Consider the following 18,373-nt stretch of genomic DNA (forward strand, 5'->3'; position numbering starts at 1 on the left):
ATCATGTTTGCAATACAGAAGAACCATAATCTGGCCTTTATGGGAAGTGTGAATGTCTCAAAAGTCTGAAAAACTAGCATGAAGGGGAAAAAAATCAGTCAGTTTGTTACTTTATTTTATTAGTGTTCATTTAGTATATTAAACTGGATACATTGTTACACCTTTTTATATTTTATGAGTAGTCATTATTTACTTTTGATAAAAACAAATTATTGTATGTTTGTTTTTGTTTGAATTCGCTCATTGAAAGAACAGCAGCAGTATGGTGTAACATTTATTTGAAACATGTATTTGGTACATGCTACCTTTTATCTTTACTCTTCTTTTCATGGCTTTGGACAACTTTTCTCGGATGTTTATCTGCGTCGTTTTTTACATAATGCTGGATCAAGCTTTGCTGAGATTTCTTTAGGAATTAATGCTTTCTCTGAATCTTCAAAGTCTCTCCGCGAGCGATTGTACAGGTGCAGATATATTTGTCCAGTTCAGCTATTCGACAGTCCAGTGTTTTCATGCTGCTAGTGACTAGGACGGAGATATTGTTCTCTCTTGCCTGACCTCCGTTGAATGAGACATGAACTGAGGGCAGTGTTGCCAGATTGGATGGACGATTTCCAGCCCAAAAGCTCACAAAAACCCGCCCACTCCAACAAAAAAACCGCCCAAAACTTTAACTAACAAAATAATGTGATACAACATGTCAGTCAAAGGTGTTAAGAGCCATTTTAACTCCTTAAAACTAAATAATAACGTTAGATAAATTTCCCATGGATCAAATGGTGGCAAATACATTAAAGACAATTACAGAATATGATTAAAACAAATGTTTTTAATTTATTATCAATTAATGGTTGTGTTAAATTGAAAGTCATTTCTGTAAATTGTAGGTGTGTGTTGTTATATGTTACTGAGTGTCTGCACCAATTTGTGGCTGGTTTTAGATCCTTGGTGGGGTAAAACACTTTAGGATCTAAGCCATTGTTGTTATCTTCATACATGGTGTATATAGAACCAATATCTGAATTTGGGTATACAATTTTTTGAAACCAACTAATAATGTTATGGAAAGAATGTGGTGCACCTGTGTATCCTGAGAAATGAGTTCAATTAATAATAATAATTTTACTTGAAGAAAATAGTTTGCAATTTCATCAGCAGAAGTCAGCTTCAATACTCTCGATGGAGTTCGTAGGCCGCCCCCGTACAACTCAAAATCAACCCCAGTTATACCCTGACAGAGGATATTAATTGAGTCAATACATAAGTCAACTAAATTCTGATTGGTTCCAAAACCTAGATAAACTCTCCAAAGACGTATATCTGATACGCTGGACTCTGGCAGTTGATCGTTTGTCCTGGGACTGTCTGAGCTTCTCCCTGTACAGACCGATACTAACACACATACACAGAGAACTTATCTAAAATTCAAGGCTTTCTAGCACTGGCGAGTGTCTTATCACTACGGTTGGATACACACACATAATATGTGGACATTAATCTTGAGGAAAAGAAATACAGGGTAGACCAGGATTCTTTAATATCTCATAAGTGTACATAAGGTTACACATTTCACTCTTGCCATAACTTGATTAATAGTCAAACAAGAAATCATGTAATAATATAATAATAATATAATTAATATCAGTATGAAGGATATGGCAACTCGGCATCCACTCCTTCAATGCAAAATGGAAAGTTGAGTTATTTGTGTATGAAGATCCATGTTTATTTTTTCCTTCACGCAACTTGCTAATGAGAGGATTTCATCAATCATCAGTAAGCAGAATTTATGACTCTATTAGGTGATCATGTCGAAGAATTATATGCCAGAAAGATAAACTGCTGTAATTGCTGCAAAAGGTGGACATACCGACTATTAGAGTTAAAAGTGGATAAAAACATACAATTCACTTCATCTATATTTGCTGTACTCCGAGCAACTATCTGAAAAGGTTGGAGGCAAAAAAGGTCAATACTTTCAGAACTTTCAGGTGTTCAGGCCACCACTGTAGTCTCTCTCTCTCTCTCTCTCTCTCTCTCTCCCTCTCTCTCCCTCTCTCTCTCTCTCTCTCTCTCTCTCTCTCTCTCTATATATATATATATATATATATATAGTTGCCAGAACTCTTGGAACTGTAATTGAATACCCCTGCCCTACATCAACCGTGAAACACAAGCCAGGGCCCACCACAGTTTTTCACAACCTGTCCCTCTCGAATCTTCTCCATGCACTGCTCTCTGTGGATGTCACTCAGTCCTTCTGCTCCTCCTGCACTGATTCCCCAAATCTGCCTGGATCTGCAGTGGGCTTCCTGTCTCCCAGCTCCACCCTGGAGAGTCGATCCATGAGCTCCGACAGTCTTCTGACCCCATCGCTCCACCTCGAGCCGTCTACCAATCAGCTCTACTTGGTCTCCATGATGTTCAGTTTGGGGTAGTTATCTTTCTGTTAATAAAGTCTGTTCATTTTAATTTTCATCTTCGAGTCCTGCTCACACCAAGCTAAGGCAAAGGGATACAGATGATCAAATGGTTTGGAAAATCAGTGTAAAGAGGTGTTATTAGATAAATTTTAGCACTTTACAAGAAGATCTAGTTAGTCAACATTAGTTAATTCATTAACTAACATGAACTAACAACGAACAATATATTTTACAGCATTTATTAACCTTTGTTAATGTTAGTAAATAGAAATGTTCATGTTAGTTCACAGTGCATTAATGTTAACAGTACATGTATATGTTGAGCATGTTATATAACATTAGGAAGATAAGTCTCCTTGTCCAAGCTCTTGTTCTCCTGCATGTATCAAGCCTCTGCAACTGATCCTGAATGCAGCGAGAGTGGTCTTCAACGAGCCGAAGAAAGCTCACGTCACACCTCTCTTCATCAGCTTGCATGTCTGCCAAAAACTGAATGGATTATTTTTGGTCCCCCTAGTGGCATTCCCTTAAAATATCTCAGTGATCACTTTGGTACATCCCAAGTCAAAACCCTTGTTAAAAACCTGGGTGTTCTGCTTGACAACGAGCTGAAACTTGATAGTCATGTGTAATAGTAAATTCGGTGGTTAAATCGTGTTTCTTCCATCTCCGTCTTCTCTCTAAAATCAAGCCTTTCCTCACTTTTCAAGACTTTGAAAAAGTAATTCATGTTTTTATATCATCACGTTTAGATTACTGTAACTCCTTGTATTGTGGAATAAATACCACTACCATGGTCCATCTCCAGTTGGTCCAAAATGCATCAGCAAGACTACGTAGGGCTACGTAAATTTACTCATATAACTCCTGTCTTAGCTTCTCTGCATTGGCTGCCTTTGCTTTTTAGAGTGGAGTTTAAAATCCTTGTTTTTGTCTTGAAGTCTTTAAACACCTTAGCTCCCTTATATTTATCTGAACTGCTTTCCTTACATAACCCCTCTCGAGATCTAGTAATCTAAGATTGCTCACTGTCCCTAGAGTTAAATTAAAGAAAGGGGTGAACGTGCATTCTCTGTTGTAGGCCCTAAACTTTGGAATAGCCTTCCAGTTCATGTGAGATCTGCTGCTACTTTACAGGTTTTTAAATCTTTACTCAGAAAACATTACTTCTCCATTTCTTTCAATGTCCCTTGATGTTCCTTCTCTGTACTTGATTTTTATGACAATTCTGGTTTTATTTCTTATATTTTGTTATATTTTAAATGTTGATATACTGTAATTTTGGTTTTAGCTTTTATTTATTTGCTATTCTGAAGTTCTTTTTACTATTTATTTTATTTTGATGCTGTAAAGCACATTGGTCGGCTGCTGCTGTTGTAAATGGTGCTATATATATAAATTAAACTTGAAACTTGTGTCTTGCAGGTGAACAAAGCCTCATGGTGCAATCCCAGAGGCACAGAATCACTCTCAGGAATCTTTTAAGTGGTCCTGTGTGACCTTATTTTTCTGTGTTGTGTTCATTAGTCATTCTGTTCACCTTTCATCATGTTAATTACTCATTAGTCCCTCATTTGCTTTATTATTCATAATCCTTCCTGGATTCCTGAGTTTCTTCTTCTTCTGTCTCCATCAATGTTTCCTGAGTGACTTTTCTTAATTCCAAGATTATTCAGTATCTATTGTATCTTCATCTTCGTGTGCTATATACTTTAACCACCTGTGTCTGCATGATATTAATAAATGCTGTGTAAGTATTATTCATGTCAACTAATCGAGTTAACTTATGATGACAAATAAATCCTTACTGTAAAGTGTTACCAAAGTAATGTATGTGCTGCACAAATGCATTATCTTGGTATTTTGCATAGTTCAAAATAGAGACAAACTTATTTCTGCATTTTTAGATAAGTGTATTAACAGTCTGAATGTGAAAGTGATGTGGATAGTGTCTGTAAAAGAAACTTAGATGTGTGATGTAGGTCCATGTACATACACAAACCTCTAGACACCAATGATGAAGCTCAGTAACAACACAAACATTACGAATGTACTTTTTTATTAGTAAAATGTTTAAATCAAGCAAAAGACAACTGTTATATACAAGATTGTTTCACTTCAACAAAAATTGATTTTAAGATTCAATTTTGTAAATGAAAAGTGCCATACTTGTCCAATATTACTCAAGGTAATTACTGCAGTTGCTAGGAAGAATTCAGATCACATTTGCTGTATTTGGTGACTAGTGAAAAACAGTTGATGGAAACCTCAATTGCATGCCTGCAGTGGTGAATACAGTCATTTTGATTCTGATTAATATCTCATATCAATATCAACTTTGTGAAGGAATCATGCATTTGAATATCATATATAACATCTGTAAGTTTAGAATATTCTGTTGAATCTGAAGCAAAAGTTAATTCATGTATTCTGATAAATTATGGATTATGCTGTTTTGTAAGAGTATGGAAGAAAGACATCACTTGGCCTTTTTTGTGAAGTTTATTTATTTGTAAAGGATCAAAATAAGTTTACAATGTTTTTAAAGCAACCAATATATACAAAATGTAACAATTTCGATTTGAACCTCAAATAATGGAAAACATCTATATTTACAGTACAGTACAGATGTAAAAGTTTAACAGTACAATATCTTAATCATTACAAGAATCAATATTAAATTTTATCAATATTATTATACAACTTATCTAAATTATGTAAAACAACAACAACAAAAAAGAAATAAACAGAAAAAGCCCAAAATCCCATCCAAGAAATAAAATATGAAGGCTACATGTTTAAGTTTGTTGATGGAATATCCCAGTTCAACAATTCACTTTTGGAGGAAGCCGTGTGTCAAAACAGAATACTGCAGGCACTCGGTAATGTAATTATTGATTTACATTAGTTGGAAAGCCTCTTTGCTTTCATGAACGGTGCACTTTTGATTCCTCAGAGAGTCAGTGCCACAACTCTTTCAAGCAAAATACTGATTTGTGTTGAAATATTTGAACGCAAAGCTTCCGTGAAGACAGCAGTTGTGAACAAGTGGCAAATTCAAACTAAACAGACATTTAAGGGAAACGGTGCCGGCAAACCACGTATTACACACCATTTCAGCACAAAACAATTACAGCAGTAAAAGAATTAAGACGAAAATGTTTTAAAACCTTACCAGTTTGTTAGTTCTCTTATAATCCATTACAGGGTACAAACCAGTCGTAGCAAAATGGCAGCAGCTGGGTTTGTATGAAACGAGAGCAAGTGCGCAGTACCAGGATGACATAAAATTTTTACACCATTCTGAATCAAGTTTTAATATTTTATTAGCTAAACAAACGCAAAGCTTCCATCAAAAAAAAGGGTTCCTACAAGAGTACAGCGCCAACTGCTGTTACCCGGATGAGCCTGTGTTATCAGCTTTTACAGGTTGTTATCCAGGGATAACATACCACAGAATGTCACATGCTGACCAATCAGAATCAAGTATTCAACAGAGGCATGTAATAATATAATATAATATAATAATATAGACCGATCCCATCACTGAAATATGTTATCCTGTGTGTGAGAGGAAGTGTGTGTGTGTGTTTTAAGCAGGACGGACAGCAGAACAGGCATCTTTTAAAACTCTTTTAAAATCTATTAAAACTTGATTTCACATGACTGAAACAGTTGAACAAAAAAATAATAATAATAATAATAATAACAACAATAATACAATTACATCTTTTTATTTTTAAATGAGCTGATCATCTGAATGAACTGAATAAACTGAATCAAATGAATGAGTTGATCTGTTAGAACCATCATCAGATGCTAGAACAGAAAACACAAATTACAATCATCATGACAGCTACTGTACATCACACAATTACACAATTTCCTATTTATTAGATATAATTAAAGAAAATCATCTGTTAATCATCTGTTATTAATAAACATCAAACAGAGATTAAAAAAATAAAAAAAAAATAAAAAAAACTTACCATTGACAGGTCTGAAGCCTGAAAACAGAAACCCAGAGAGATGAATTATCAGGACACAAATGTTTAAATAAAACATGAAATGTAGTCAATAATGATAATAATATTATCTGAGTCTCTCTCACCTTTCTTTTTCTGATAGACCTTATACCCAGCGACAGCAATCCCAATCAAAAGGAGGACAGCAACAGCAACAGCAACACCAACGATGATGCCGATGGGAAGAGAATCTCCTGTTGGATCAGAGGAAACATCAGATCACTCTCAAAGCAAGATAATGTTACTAACCAGGGGCCTGTACCATGAAGCTGGATTAGCCTTTCTAGCCAGGTTTCAGTTTCAGTTTAGTTTGCGCCAACCATAGGTTCTAGGTACCATGAAAGGGGCTTGGCTTTTAGCTGCATTCATTGCCATATATGCCATATAAACCAGAATATAGCATATCTGTGGAGCGTACCCAGATATATTCTGATTTAGATTGCAAACTGAAATTTGACCAATCAGCTTCAAGCAAAGTGTCACACCTGATGCAATAAAGCCACTCCCACAGTTTCTCGTGCTCCAAATTAAAGCGTACTACAGAGTAAAATATAAAAAAAAAGGTAAAAACATCTGGCTTTAGCAATGATTGTTTATTATAAATATTTTATATGATTTATATATTTATTATAGCCTTGATCCATTACATAAACCATTTTAATTGAATAATTTTTGTTCATCTTTTATTTAAAATTAAAGTAAATAATAATGAATAGTGTAATAAAAATAAAGAATACAAATAATCTTTAGAATCAATAAAGCTTTAAATGTGATTACATATGAGTTTTTGAGTATCTATATATATATATATATTATCAGCTATATAAAATAGCTTTTCTAATTAAAGTTTTCTTTAATTCGTTCTCTTTCAAGGACAGCTCTTTTGACCTTGCGGTGTATTTAAAGGGGTCATATGATGTTGCTAAAAAGAACAATATTTTGTGTATTTGGTTTAATAAAATGTTTATGTGGTTTAAGGTTAAAAAACACATTATTTTCCACATACTGTACATTATTGTTTCTCCTTTATGCCCCGCCTTCTGAAACGCATTGGTTTTTACAAAACTCATCATTCTTTAAAAGCGAGGTGTGCTGTGATTGGCCAACTATTCAGTGCCTTGTGATTGGCCGAATACCGAATACCTAAGTGTGTGACGGAAATGTTATGCCCCTCATCATACTGTGATGCCCTGCGTCCCGGCACAACAAATCAAAACCAGTAAAACCCATTACAAATGAGGCATTTGTTGTAGAGGTTGACTGATTTATCGGTTTTACAGATTAATCGGCACGGATAGTTGATTGCTGGAACAATTGGTTAATGTCATAAATCAGAGCACCATTCACATAGTTTTCCATTAAATTACATTATATTCACCCATAATAGCTGTTAATGTACATAATGCATTGTATATTGAGCATTTCCATCTAAACATTTGTCTTTCTGTGGCTCTAATAAAGTCTGTATGCTTAATTTATAGACCTATAATATCTAGATCGCTCTTTCCATTTGCTCCGTTTTTTTAAACACTGATCTTTGCCTCATTGTTCATTCTTGAAGTCAACTTGTGTCCATTTGGTGAATAAATAGACTGTTTTAGAGTGCTGCTGGAGTTGAGCGCGATGTATCCAGAGTTTGTGTAATACCTGTGAGTTCTCCTACTAGACTCAGTTCTGCTCTCTTATTTTGATTAGATAATCATTTGAGTGTTCAATAACAGAAGCAGTTCAAGTGTGAGAGTATACATTGTGTTGGTATAATTGTAGGGCCCTATGTTTCCCGCGATGCAGAAAACACGGAGAGAGTTGAGGAATCCATTCATAGAAATGTAATTCAAAGTTTAGCAGTTAGCACACGTGACACTCGCGGTGATTTCAGTGTCTGCCATCTGACTAAATTAGGAAAATTACGAAAACACATGAAGAACATCTCCAGAACTGCTCTAAGTCACTTCATGAGCATTTGACCGTTTGATTAGAGCAAAAGCATCACATCACATGCACATAATTGTAAAGGTATTAAATTATTTCGCAACCCATCAAAATAAAAGCCCGGTTTTGAAGTCTATTGTTCAGTAGAATGTACATAGTCTACTACTACTATTAAAATGAAACAAACATAATTTTTTAAGGAATAAATCACACGACATTTCTTCCATGTTTTAATTTTAATAGTAAATATTTTTGCTTAATTTTAAGTAATTAAAACACATAAAATTAATGTTTCATGCCTTGATTTGATGACAATAAAAATTTAAATACACAGATTTTTTGAGGGGGAAAATCATTAGGCTTCTTTAAGAAAAAAATAATTAAGTTGTTTTATGCGTTCAAATAATTAGACATGCTAAAACAGAATTTGGTAATAATAAAAAAAATATGGTGAGAAAAAATAAAACATTTAATAGGACCCTAATAATGTAATTTTTGTTAAACTTTTATTAAATTGATTTGAAAATGTATAAGTATCATGATTTTATTTAATTAGACTTACTTTATGATTAATAAACTTTAACTATTAAAAAGGAGTGAAGTAAAATTAAAATGGAAAAAACGGAATCCAGAAAATTTAAATAACAGAATTTGGAAATAAATAAAATGGAATTTAGGAAAAAATTAAACAGATTTAAACAGAGTTTGGTAATTTCAACATTTACTATTACTATAACTGTTATAATTATTATTATTACTACTATTAGTATGGTTCGGGGGGTTTTCCAGAAAGCAGGTTATGTGACATACCCGGATATGTTTAAGACTAAGTAAGCGGATAACCTCAACTTTCGGTTTCAAAAACGGAGGTAACTTTCAGGGTATGTTAGTAGTCATAGCAACTCACTCTCTGAACGTAACCTGCTCCGGAGCAGGTTATGTTCCAGGGTTAGTTCACTTCAGCGAGCCTTCAGTGGGCGTGACAGATACCGCACAACATAATTAAATTAAATTAAAAATTATATAAATTATTATTAAATTATATAATATTACAATATGTAATATAGCCTATTATATATATATATATATATTATATGTTAATAAGGAAGTGCTAATATAAGTAATAAATAAAGTAATATATTATTCTAATATGATTATTTATTTTATTGGCATATATAAGAGTTATCTATAAATTATGTATTAAGAGTTATGTATTAATTATGAAACACTATGACAAGGTAATGTTTAACTTATATGTATTTTATTTATTACATGTTATATCTCACACATGGATCCACATTTTCTATAATGTCTAAATTCTAAATCAAAATAAATATCTGATATGGTTTCATATATAATTAGCATAAAACAAACAATATAACTCACATTCTCAAGGATTAAAGATTAAATGGAAATAAATAAAAATTATTGCACAGCCATCAATTAGGTGGCGATATGCACTAAGCAGGTAAACAACTAATGAACAAAAGAAGATGAAAGAAACAGCTTGGCGCGCTTTTTCTTAGCGTCCGTTAGTGACTCGTCGATTCGTCGCTCTGTTGAGAATGTCTTGAGTCTTAACATTGAGACTTAAGCCTTCCTGCTTCCGGCTTTGCTACCGTTCAGACGTTCTAGCTTACTGCTCTGCGCTTTGCTTCTTATTTCTGTACTTTTCTCAGTATCGGCCAGTATGGTCCAACCTTGCTATCAGTATCGGCAAAATCCAAAATGGGTCGACCTCTAATTTGTTGCATCCAATGGGGACATAATCACTGATTTTACTGTTTTTACACCTGTTTTTACACATTGTGTTGCACCGCACCGCATAAAGTAAAACCATGTCTGCAGAAACAACAAACAAGTGCTGCTCTACACCACTCAGAACTCATGTTTGAATCATCAGTGGTACATTCTTTAAATATGAAAACGGATTTACAGACTGTCAGAAGCACCAGACTGTCCTTGTAAAGCTGGAATTGCCCCACTTTATAGAAACAGACACCGGCATTTTAGGCTACTCTCACAGTCCTCTTCTTGCGTAAAATGTGCTGCCCACATCTGAATATTTTGGGTTGGACTGTTCAGGAATAGTGTTGTAAATACAACTTAACCACCGATTTCTAGAAGTGTCCTCTTTTGGAAGAACAAACAAAGTAGTTTCACTTTCAAAATGAAACACAGCATCTCCACGACATGACGCCAGTGGCAACAATAATACTATAGCAAGAATAAAAGTTACGCCTTCTTTCTTTGCGTGAACATTTGGGCGGTGTTATGCAAATCTTCCCACATCGGGACATAGACATGTGAGCAATTATAGGTAGGCGTGGCTAACTCTTAACATTTATAAAGAATATCTCTTTGGGTTTGAGATTTTAGTCTTCGCAACTTTACAGATCTTTTTTATGCACCAAGAGATTGAAACACTCCAAAGAGAAAGGAAACATTTAAATTGCATCATATGACTCCTTTAAATTCATATTTTTCAATCTTTTAATCTCTGGCAGACTCTCTGGCCAGAAGTGAATTACAGTTTCAAGGCATGTGATTGGTTGTTTGTAGCATCTCCTACAGGTCACCGCGGCTGAATGGACACTCAGGTGAGTTAAACAAGAGGAAACGTGGACCAGTACTTCTAGGTTCATAAGGAGCAGTAGTGAGAAATTGAAAAAACAGACAGCCAACAAAGCTAAATTCAAATTATATTGAAAAATGTATATCAAGGCAAACCATAAATGAAAATAATTAAATTGTTTCTCTTTCAGGTAAAAGCAGAAACAATGAAAAAAAAAAACTGATGATCAACAAAATAACAATGAAATTACTTGATAACAAACATGGCTCTGGCTTTGTTTTCTTATTAGAATAATCTGTTATTTATCCTTCTTTAATCTTTTTTTAATCCCTTTAAATCCTTTTGAAATCAAGACTTGTAGTATATTACTTCTAGTTTAGTGTACTTAGTATTTGTTTCAGCCTTTGTTTTGGCTGCGGAAGCATGGTAGCGGGCCTCGTTCTGAACGTACTTCATTTAGAGCATCGTTTGCCTTTTCTTCATTTCATTTCATTTATTTTGACAAGTAAATGACCAACAAAAAAACACATTAAAATTAAGATACAAATTATACCAAACGAAATTTGTTCCAAAGAAAAGAATTCTACGAACAATTCTTGTCTGACCCACTTCCCTTCTTCCGGCGTTCTGCCATTCGGTTTACCGCCCCTTATGACGTTTACAATTTCTTAATTAGCAAACTGAACTAAACAAACCACAAACCAATAATATTTAAACAAATAATATAAAAAAAATACACTTTCTTAAATGGCTACAACAGTATTTTTAGTTTAAATTAAATTTTTACCTAATTACATTTTAGATGTTTTATTTATTTAAATCGTTTTAGATTTTAGATTCCTTAAATAAAACCTACACTGGTCTATTTCAATTGTTTGAGTACTCTGTAGCTTTAAGTTTGAATGTGATATTCAAATAGACAATTCAGCAAAAAATAAAAATAAAAATAAACTTACATTCCAAATATTTCACCCAATAAACCTTATCTTCAAATTAAAACAATAAAGGTATTGAAACAAACAAACAAACAAACAAACAAAAAATTTATGAGACGTTAGATGCAATGTTCCAGGCCTTTTTCTGTCGTATTAAACAGAATAGTATCGCAAGCCGTTTAAGCATTTAAAACTTTGTTTTGACTATACATGAATATAATTTCGGATAGTCACAATTGTAATTCGGATAGTCATAATGATAATTAGATATATATGCAATTATAATTACACTAGTAAGAAATCGGATTAGAGATATCTCTAAATACTTCATGCTAGTCAAAACTCCATTTAAGATATCTGTAATTACTTTATAGATATCTTCAATAGACGCGTCATACATCCACAAATGTAATTACAGATATCTCTAATTCAATTTCGACTAGTCACAATTATAGTTTAAGATATCTGAATTGCAATTCCTCCTAGTCAAATTGCTGTTGTTTGAGTTCAGAATAAATTTACTCCGCTCCTCCCCACTTACTCTATTAATTGCTAACAACATAATAAAAGTCTGCTTTTGTTGTCACGGAGAGAAAAGCTACTGGATGAAGTGCTTCATGGATTATTATATAAATCTTGATGCATCCGTGTGTGGTAAAAGGTCTCCAGCATGCAAATATGTATAGCGCTGTGTTTTAATTGAATAATGTTGCAAAATAGACCAAATGCAGTGTAATGTTCAATAAATGCAGAAAATCACAAACTGCTCGTCTGATTTGATCTATTATATATTTAGACAATGAAAAACAATGTTTTTTATTTATTTAATTTTTTAAAGAAAGGTAGGCCTAATTTGCAGATTTAATCTTACCATTCATTCTGACTTTTTTTTTTCTCAGAATTGCGATATCTACAGTACAGACCAAAAGTTTGGAAACATTACTATTTTTAATGTTTTTGAAAGAAGTTTCTTCTGCTCATCAAGCCTGCATTTATTTGATCAAAAATACAGAAAAAACAGCAAGATTGTGAAATATTATTACAACTTAAAATAATAGTTTTCTATTTGAATATACTTTAAAAGAATAATTTATTCCTGTGATGCAAAGCTGAATTTTCAGCATCATTCCTCCAGCCTTCAGTGTCACATGTAACATCCAGTCTATCACATGATCATTTAGAAATCATTCTAATATTCTGATTTATTATGAGTGTTGGAAACAGTTCTGCTGTCTAATATATTTGATGAATACAAGGTTAAAAAGAACTGCATTTATTCAAAATAAAAAAAAAATTCTAATAATATATTCTAATAATATATTTTCTTTACTATCACGTTTTATCAATTTAACACATCCTTGCTGAATAAAAGTATTGATTTTATTTAAAAAAAAAACAAAGAAAAAAAAAATTACTGAGCCCAAATTACTGACCAGCAGTGTATATTGTTATTACAAAATATTTATATTTTAAAAACGTAGCTTCCTTTTTTTTTTTTTTTTTACTTTGATAATGAATCATCAAATTAGAATAATTTCTAAAGGATCATGTGATAATGATCCTAAAAATTCAGCTTTGCATCACAGAAATAAATTATAATTTAAAGTATAATAAATTTTAAAACAATTATTTTAAATTGTAATAATGTATCACAATATGATCAAATAAATGCAGGCTTGATGAGCAGAAGAAACTTCTTTCAAAAACATTAAAAATAGTAATGTTTCCAAACTTTTGGACTGTACTGTAGATGATGCGAGAAATAAATTTTATATTATGCAATTATAACGTAGTAAGTGTAAATTATCATTTTAATTCAATTTTTTTAATTGATGCCACCTTACTGGGACAGAGAAGCTCTCCCTACACCTACCATAACCCTACCCAATATTTATTTTCAACTTTTTAATTATTTCCTTAATTTTCATTGAAAATAAATGCCTTTCCGATAAGATATGAGGATTGGTTAAATAAAATGTTTAAGGTGGGGCTCAGCAAAGCTGTATTTGCATGCACATTCTCTTACCCTGATACCCTGAGTTAGTCCTGATCTCATTCGCTGTAATGGTTTTGCCCTGATGCTCCACTACACAGATGAACTTGTTGTTCTTCCACTCTTCAGGAGTAACTTTGAGTTCACTCGACTTCTGAAAGGTCCCGTCCTCATTAGGAAGAAGTTCACCAAGACCCACATCCTCATGATGATCTTGTCCATTCTTCATCCAGGAGATTGTTACTCCACTGGGATAAAATCCTGTAGCATGACACACGACTGGAGACGAGGAAGACTTCTGCAGCAGAGACACCTGAGGAGAGACTGAGAGAGAGAGAGAGAGAGAGAGAGAGAGAGCTTGAATTCAAGTGATCTTAAATTCATGTCTTCCTAATTAAGACCTCTATAAATCCCCAGCACACTGTCTGTGAAGACTGGTCTTCATTCAGTTCACTGTATAATGTCAGGCAGAGGGTGAAGTGTGCTGGAACAGATGCTGGAAAGATCTCGTTTCTATCAAGTCTACTAAAGTTCTACTGTTTTTTTCTCTTTGTGTTTAGTGTTTTATTAACATTAAATGAATCATTCACCCAAAATTAAAATAGGCTAGTGTTTATTTTATACCTTCATTTACTCACTGAAAAGTTATTTTAAACCTGAATGAGTCTCCTTCTTTTTCTAAACATAAACGCTATTTTGAAGAAGGTGGAAAACCAAACAGTTGCAGGTTCACAGTGACTTCCATAGTTCCCTACTATCAAAGTCAATGTAACCCATCCGAAGTGCACTCACACATAGCAGTGAACACACACACACACACTGTGAACACACACCCGGAGCATTTACCTATGGCTATGACTTTATTAATACCAGTTGTCTAATTTATTTTGTAGTCTCAAGCATTTAGAAATCATGCAAAAGAAAATGAAGTAGTTTTACTACGATAAAACCATGATTTATTTTTGTAAGGGTTGTGATGTCCACATGTTTTTTTGTTGAAGAAATTATAGAGTCTGTGTCATCCATAGCAAAAAGGTGGCCAAAAATAAAGATTAAGTGAATATTTGAATTAAATGTTTGGCCAATAGGACTTGATCATCCTGTAAGTGTAGCAGCGGCAATTACCAACAGCAATTAGGCTCCCTTTGTAGCCATTTGTATCATTATTGCCTCATTGTTTTTATATAATGCATTTTAAATCATTTGAAAGGCTATTGATGGCTTAGGTTTGTTTTTATAACCAAAATTAATTATTATCTTTGTAAATTATTATTTGAAGTAACACAACCATGGCTTATTTGCAGTTACCATGGCTACAAGAACCATGGCTAATTTTCGTAAGGGAACATGGAAAATCAGAGAGAATATTAAATGCGTTGGTGGTGGTGAAATTATTTCAGGCATTAAAACAAGTTATTAACATCAACAGCCAAAAAAGTTTCACAGGAATGTGCCTGGAAGTGATGCATGGGCTTCATTTTTACCTTTAACTAATTATTTACAGTTTATTTTAATAAATATAAAAAATTTAAAAGGTGTGCATTATACAGTAGTTGAAACCTAGATAAAAAGTTTACAGTTGTTTTTATGACTGTAAGTCATTCTCCTCAAATGCTGTTGACGTTAAAAAAAAGTGTAAACCAATATTGCATGGAACTTTAGAGATGGTCCCTAAATTATTTTCTCTGCGCCGGATTGCTGGGCACAGATGTCCATCCATCAATTATGAGCATTCAAAGCAAATATGAGGGGAGAGCGCGGTTGGGGAAATGGTGGTGCGGGTTTTTTTTTTTTTTTTTTTTTGAGAAACTTGGATGCAGACTGCATACTCTGCGTATAGGAATCAGCAGTACTGTGCATTGGACACTAGGCTAGACTGATTTGGAGGCACCAGAACTCCAGGCTCCAGGTGATAGAATGTGCACTGCACGATACAATGATATTTCTTCAAAAGCAGATCGTGGAGACATTTTTGTCGTCCATGATCAAAAATCTTCAAATCGCACACCCCTACCCTCGGCAGAAATCATGGACCGAGGGCATTTTAGCTTTGGACCTCAAAGGGGCATAATTGAGAGTTTTAGATGAACATGCTCCTCCTGAACCTGTTTAGCGTTCCATTTAAAAATGCCTTCATTATTAATTTCTACAAACAATACACAAGATCTGCAATGCTTTAATCTAAACAATCTACTCTGAAAGAATTTTTTTTTTTTACAAGTCTTTTTAACAGAACATGTATTGCTATATATTCATATTTTCACTGCTGGATAAGATCTAATGTACCTGTTTTCTTCAGGCTGCTCTTTCCATAATCCAAATACTTCTGCAACCACTCAATACACTCGGGGTTGAAGTAATGTTTGTCTCTCTCAAGAAGAGCTCTGTCATTGTTCCACTTCTGTACAGTGAGGGTTCCTTGCTGCACTGGAGTAATCCATCTCATCTCCTTCAGATCCAGAAACAGAAAGTCCTCTCCATCATATCCATACTGCTGGAACCCATTTATTTCTCCAGTCTGATCATCAAACTCACAGCCGTACATTTGCTGGAATGTGTGCACACCTGAGGAACAGAGACAGTGAATGTATGAATAATCAATTAATACAGTCAGAATAAAACCATCAGTCAGTCAGAAACATGTTTGATTCAGAATGAAGTAAATCTGACTGAACATATATTTTTTTGGCCTCCATTCTATATATAAAATAAAAATGTATTAATATTTGAGTTGTGAGTTTACTGACTAAATTTATTATGATAAGAGAACAAGAACAGGTGCTGAGAAAGAAAACAAAGACAATAAACAGACAACATGATTTCTATTGTGACATCTACACCGCTTACACACACAAATCAAACTACCGTAGTCTGACTTACTCACTCACTGAATGTGTCTGAACAGATGATGACTTATGTACTGCATCAGATCGGTGTCTTAGAACCAGAATTGTTCAATTTTAATTAATTGTTAAAAAAAAATTACTAAACCACTGAACCACAATAGATATAATTCAGTGAACAAGACAACACACACATACTCAATATCAGACCATCAGTGACACTAATGAGTGTTCATTTGATCACAAAAAATCACTGTTCATTAAAAAAGAAAACACTTTTACATTAAAGTGGGTTTAAAAGCCCAAAGTTTGAAAGTGATGTCCTTCAGACACAGATTGCTGTGTGGTTGCTAGAGCATTTGCTATAATGCTCTGGCTGGTTGCTAGGCAATTGCTAGGGGAAACTGGATGGTTGCTAGAAAGCTTATAGGGTGTTACCGTCACACGATAATAAAAACAGATCTCGGGGTGTTATCTTTCCTAGGTAAAACTCAACAGTTCTTTCTCGATGAGTTTTGGTCATTTTTAACCAGACATGGGGACTTGTGACTTGGTGACTTGGACTCGAGTCGACTCGAGTCGCTATTTTTAAGACTTGTGACTTGACTTGACAAAAAATAAAATACTTGAGACTTTACTTGGACTTGGAAGTTAAAGACTCGGGACTTGACTTTACTTGAGACAGGATGACTTGAATGACTTGAGTGTTAATCACATTATGTTTTCAGTTTGAATATAAAATATATAAATTATTTTTAAAAAATAAAATTGATTACTCAGCTGGAGCGCAGGCTGAGAATCGCGTTGTCATGTCATGACATCATCAGTCATGCCCTCGCTACCTTACGCAGACCACGCCCACTAAGATCAGATATCACATTACATCAACATCTCAGCTTGAGGGGTACTGAGGGTCATCGCTTTTGTCGTCAATAATTCGCGCCTAAAAACGCGTGGAAATCGCTAGTCGCGCCGCTTTCTCATTGTTTCCAAAGCGCTCGGGCAGTTGCGCCCCTGAGGCGTCGAGCGTGTCGCACCGCGTTGCTTCCATTATGAGCGCGCATACCGGTGGCTCATACATGGTGGGATAGGCCACATCGTGCTCGGCTTGCAGACAAGACTCTCGAATCTTATATTTTGCAAGTGCAATACCTTGTAATAGAGGTAATGACTTACGGATGTACTCTGAGAGAGAGATTGTGTGTGTGTGTGTGTGTGTGTGTGTGCGTGAGAGAGAGAGAGAGAGAGAGAGAGAAACACACTCGCGCTTCACCTGATGAAGGAAACCCAAACTGAGTCTGACTCCAATCACAACCCCAACATTCAGAAACTAATTGACAAAAATCTGAAGTATAATTATGATAAAAAAAATGAAAAAATGAATTTGAGCTCCAAACCAAACTCCAGTGTTATTCGGCCCTAAACAGAACCACAAAACTGGCAAATTACTTATCACTAAAGCCATTAAAAGAAAGACAAATCCTTTCAAAATATCGACTCAGTGATCATGATTTGGAAATAGAAATTGGTAGACATAAAAGATCCTGGCTACCGAGAGAAGAGAGGCAAACACTGTGAGCTGAATCAAACAGAGGATGAGAAACACTATGAAGATAAAATTATGCCATAATGAATTGCAAGCGCAAG

At 34.2% G+C, this 18,373-nt stretch overlaps 1 protein-coding gene and 1 long non-coding RNA gene across 4 annotated transcripts in view; both read right to left on the bottom strand.

The window, feature by feature from the left end:
- Positions 1 to 4,906: 4,906 nt before the first annotated feature.
- Positions 4,907 to 18,373, bottom strand: part of LOC132145018 (uncharacterized) — a 120,836-nt gene continuing 107,369 nt past the window's right edge. Inside the window, exon 2 of the long non-coding RNA XR_009434424.1 lies at positions 4,907 to 5,395. This is a non-coding gene — a long non-coding RNA (uncharacterized LOC132145018). The remainder of the gene's footprint in view (positions 5,396 to 18,373) is intronic.
- Positions 6,148 to 18,373, bottom strand: part of LOC132145013 (H-2 class I histocompatibility antigen, Q9 alpha chain-like) — a 111,049-nt gene continuing 98,823 nt past the window's right edge. For 2 of the 3 annotated variants that reach the window (XM_059555689.1, XM_059555687.1), the window contains exons 3-7: positions 16,170 to 16,448; positions 13,931 to 14,207; positions 6,535 to 6,644; positions 6,413 to 6,430; positions 6,148 to 6,242 (exon numbers count right to left, since the gene is read on the bottom strand). In XM_059555689.1, coding sequence (XP_059411672.1) covers positions 6,163 to 6,242; positions 6,413 to 6,430; positions 6,535 to 6,644; positions 13,931 to 14,207; positions 16,170 to 16,448 — 764 coding nt within the window. In that variant the 3' untranslated portion in view covers positions 6,148 to 6,162. The remainder of the gene's footprint in view (positions 6,243 to 6,412; positions 6,431 to 6,534; positions 6,645 to 13,930; positions 14,208 to 16,169; positions 16,449 to 18,373) is intronic. The other variant, XM_059555688.1, reaches the window with a different exon arrangement.

Source organism: Carassius carassius, chromosome 8 (genome assembly GCF_963082965.1).
Source record: "Carassius carassius chromosome 8, fCarCar2.1, whole genome shotgun sequence".
NCBI classification, from domain to species: domain Eukaryota; kingdom Metazoa; phylum Chordata; class Actinopteri; order Cypriniformes; family Cyprinidae; genus Carassius; species Carassius carassius.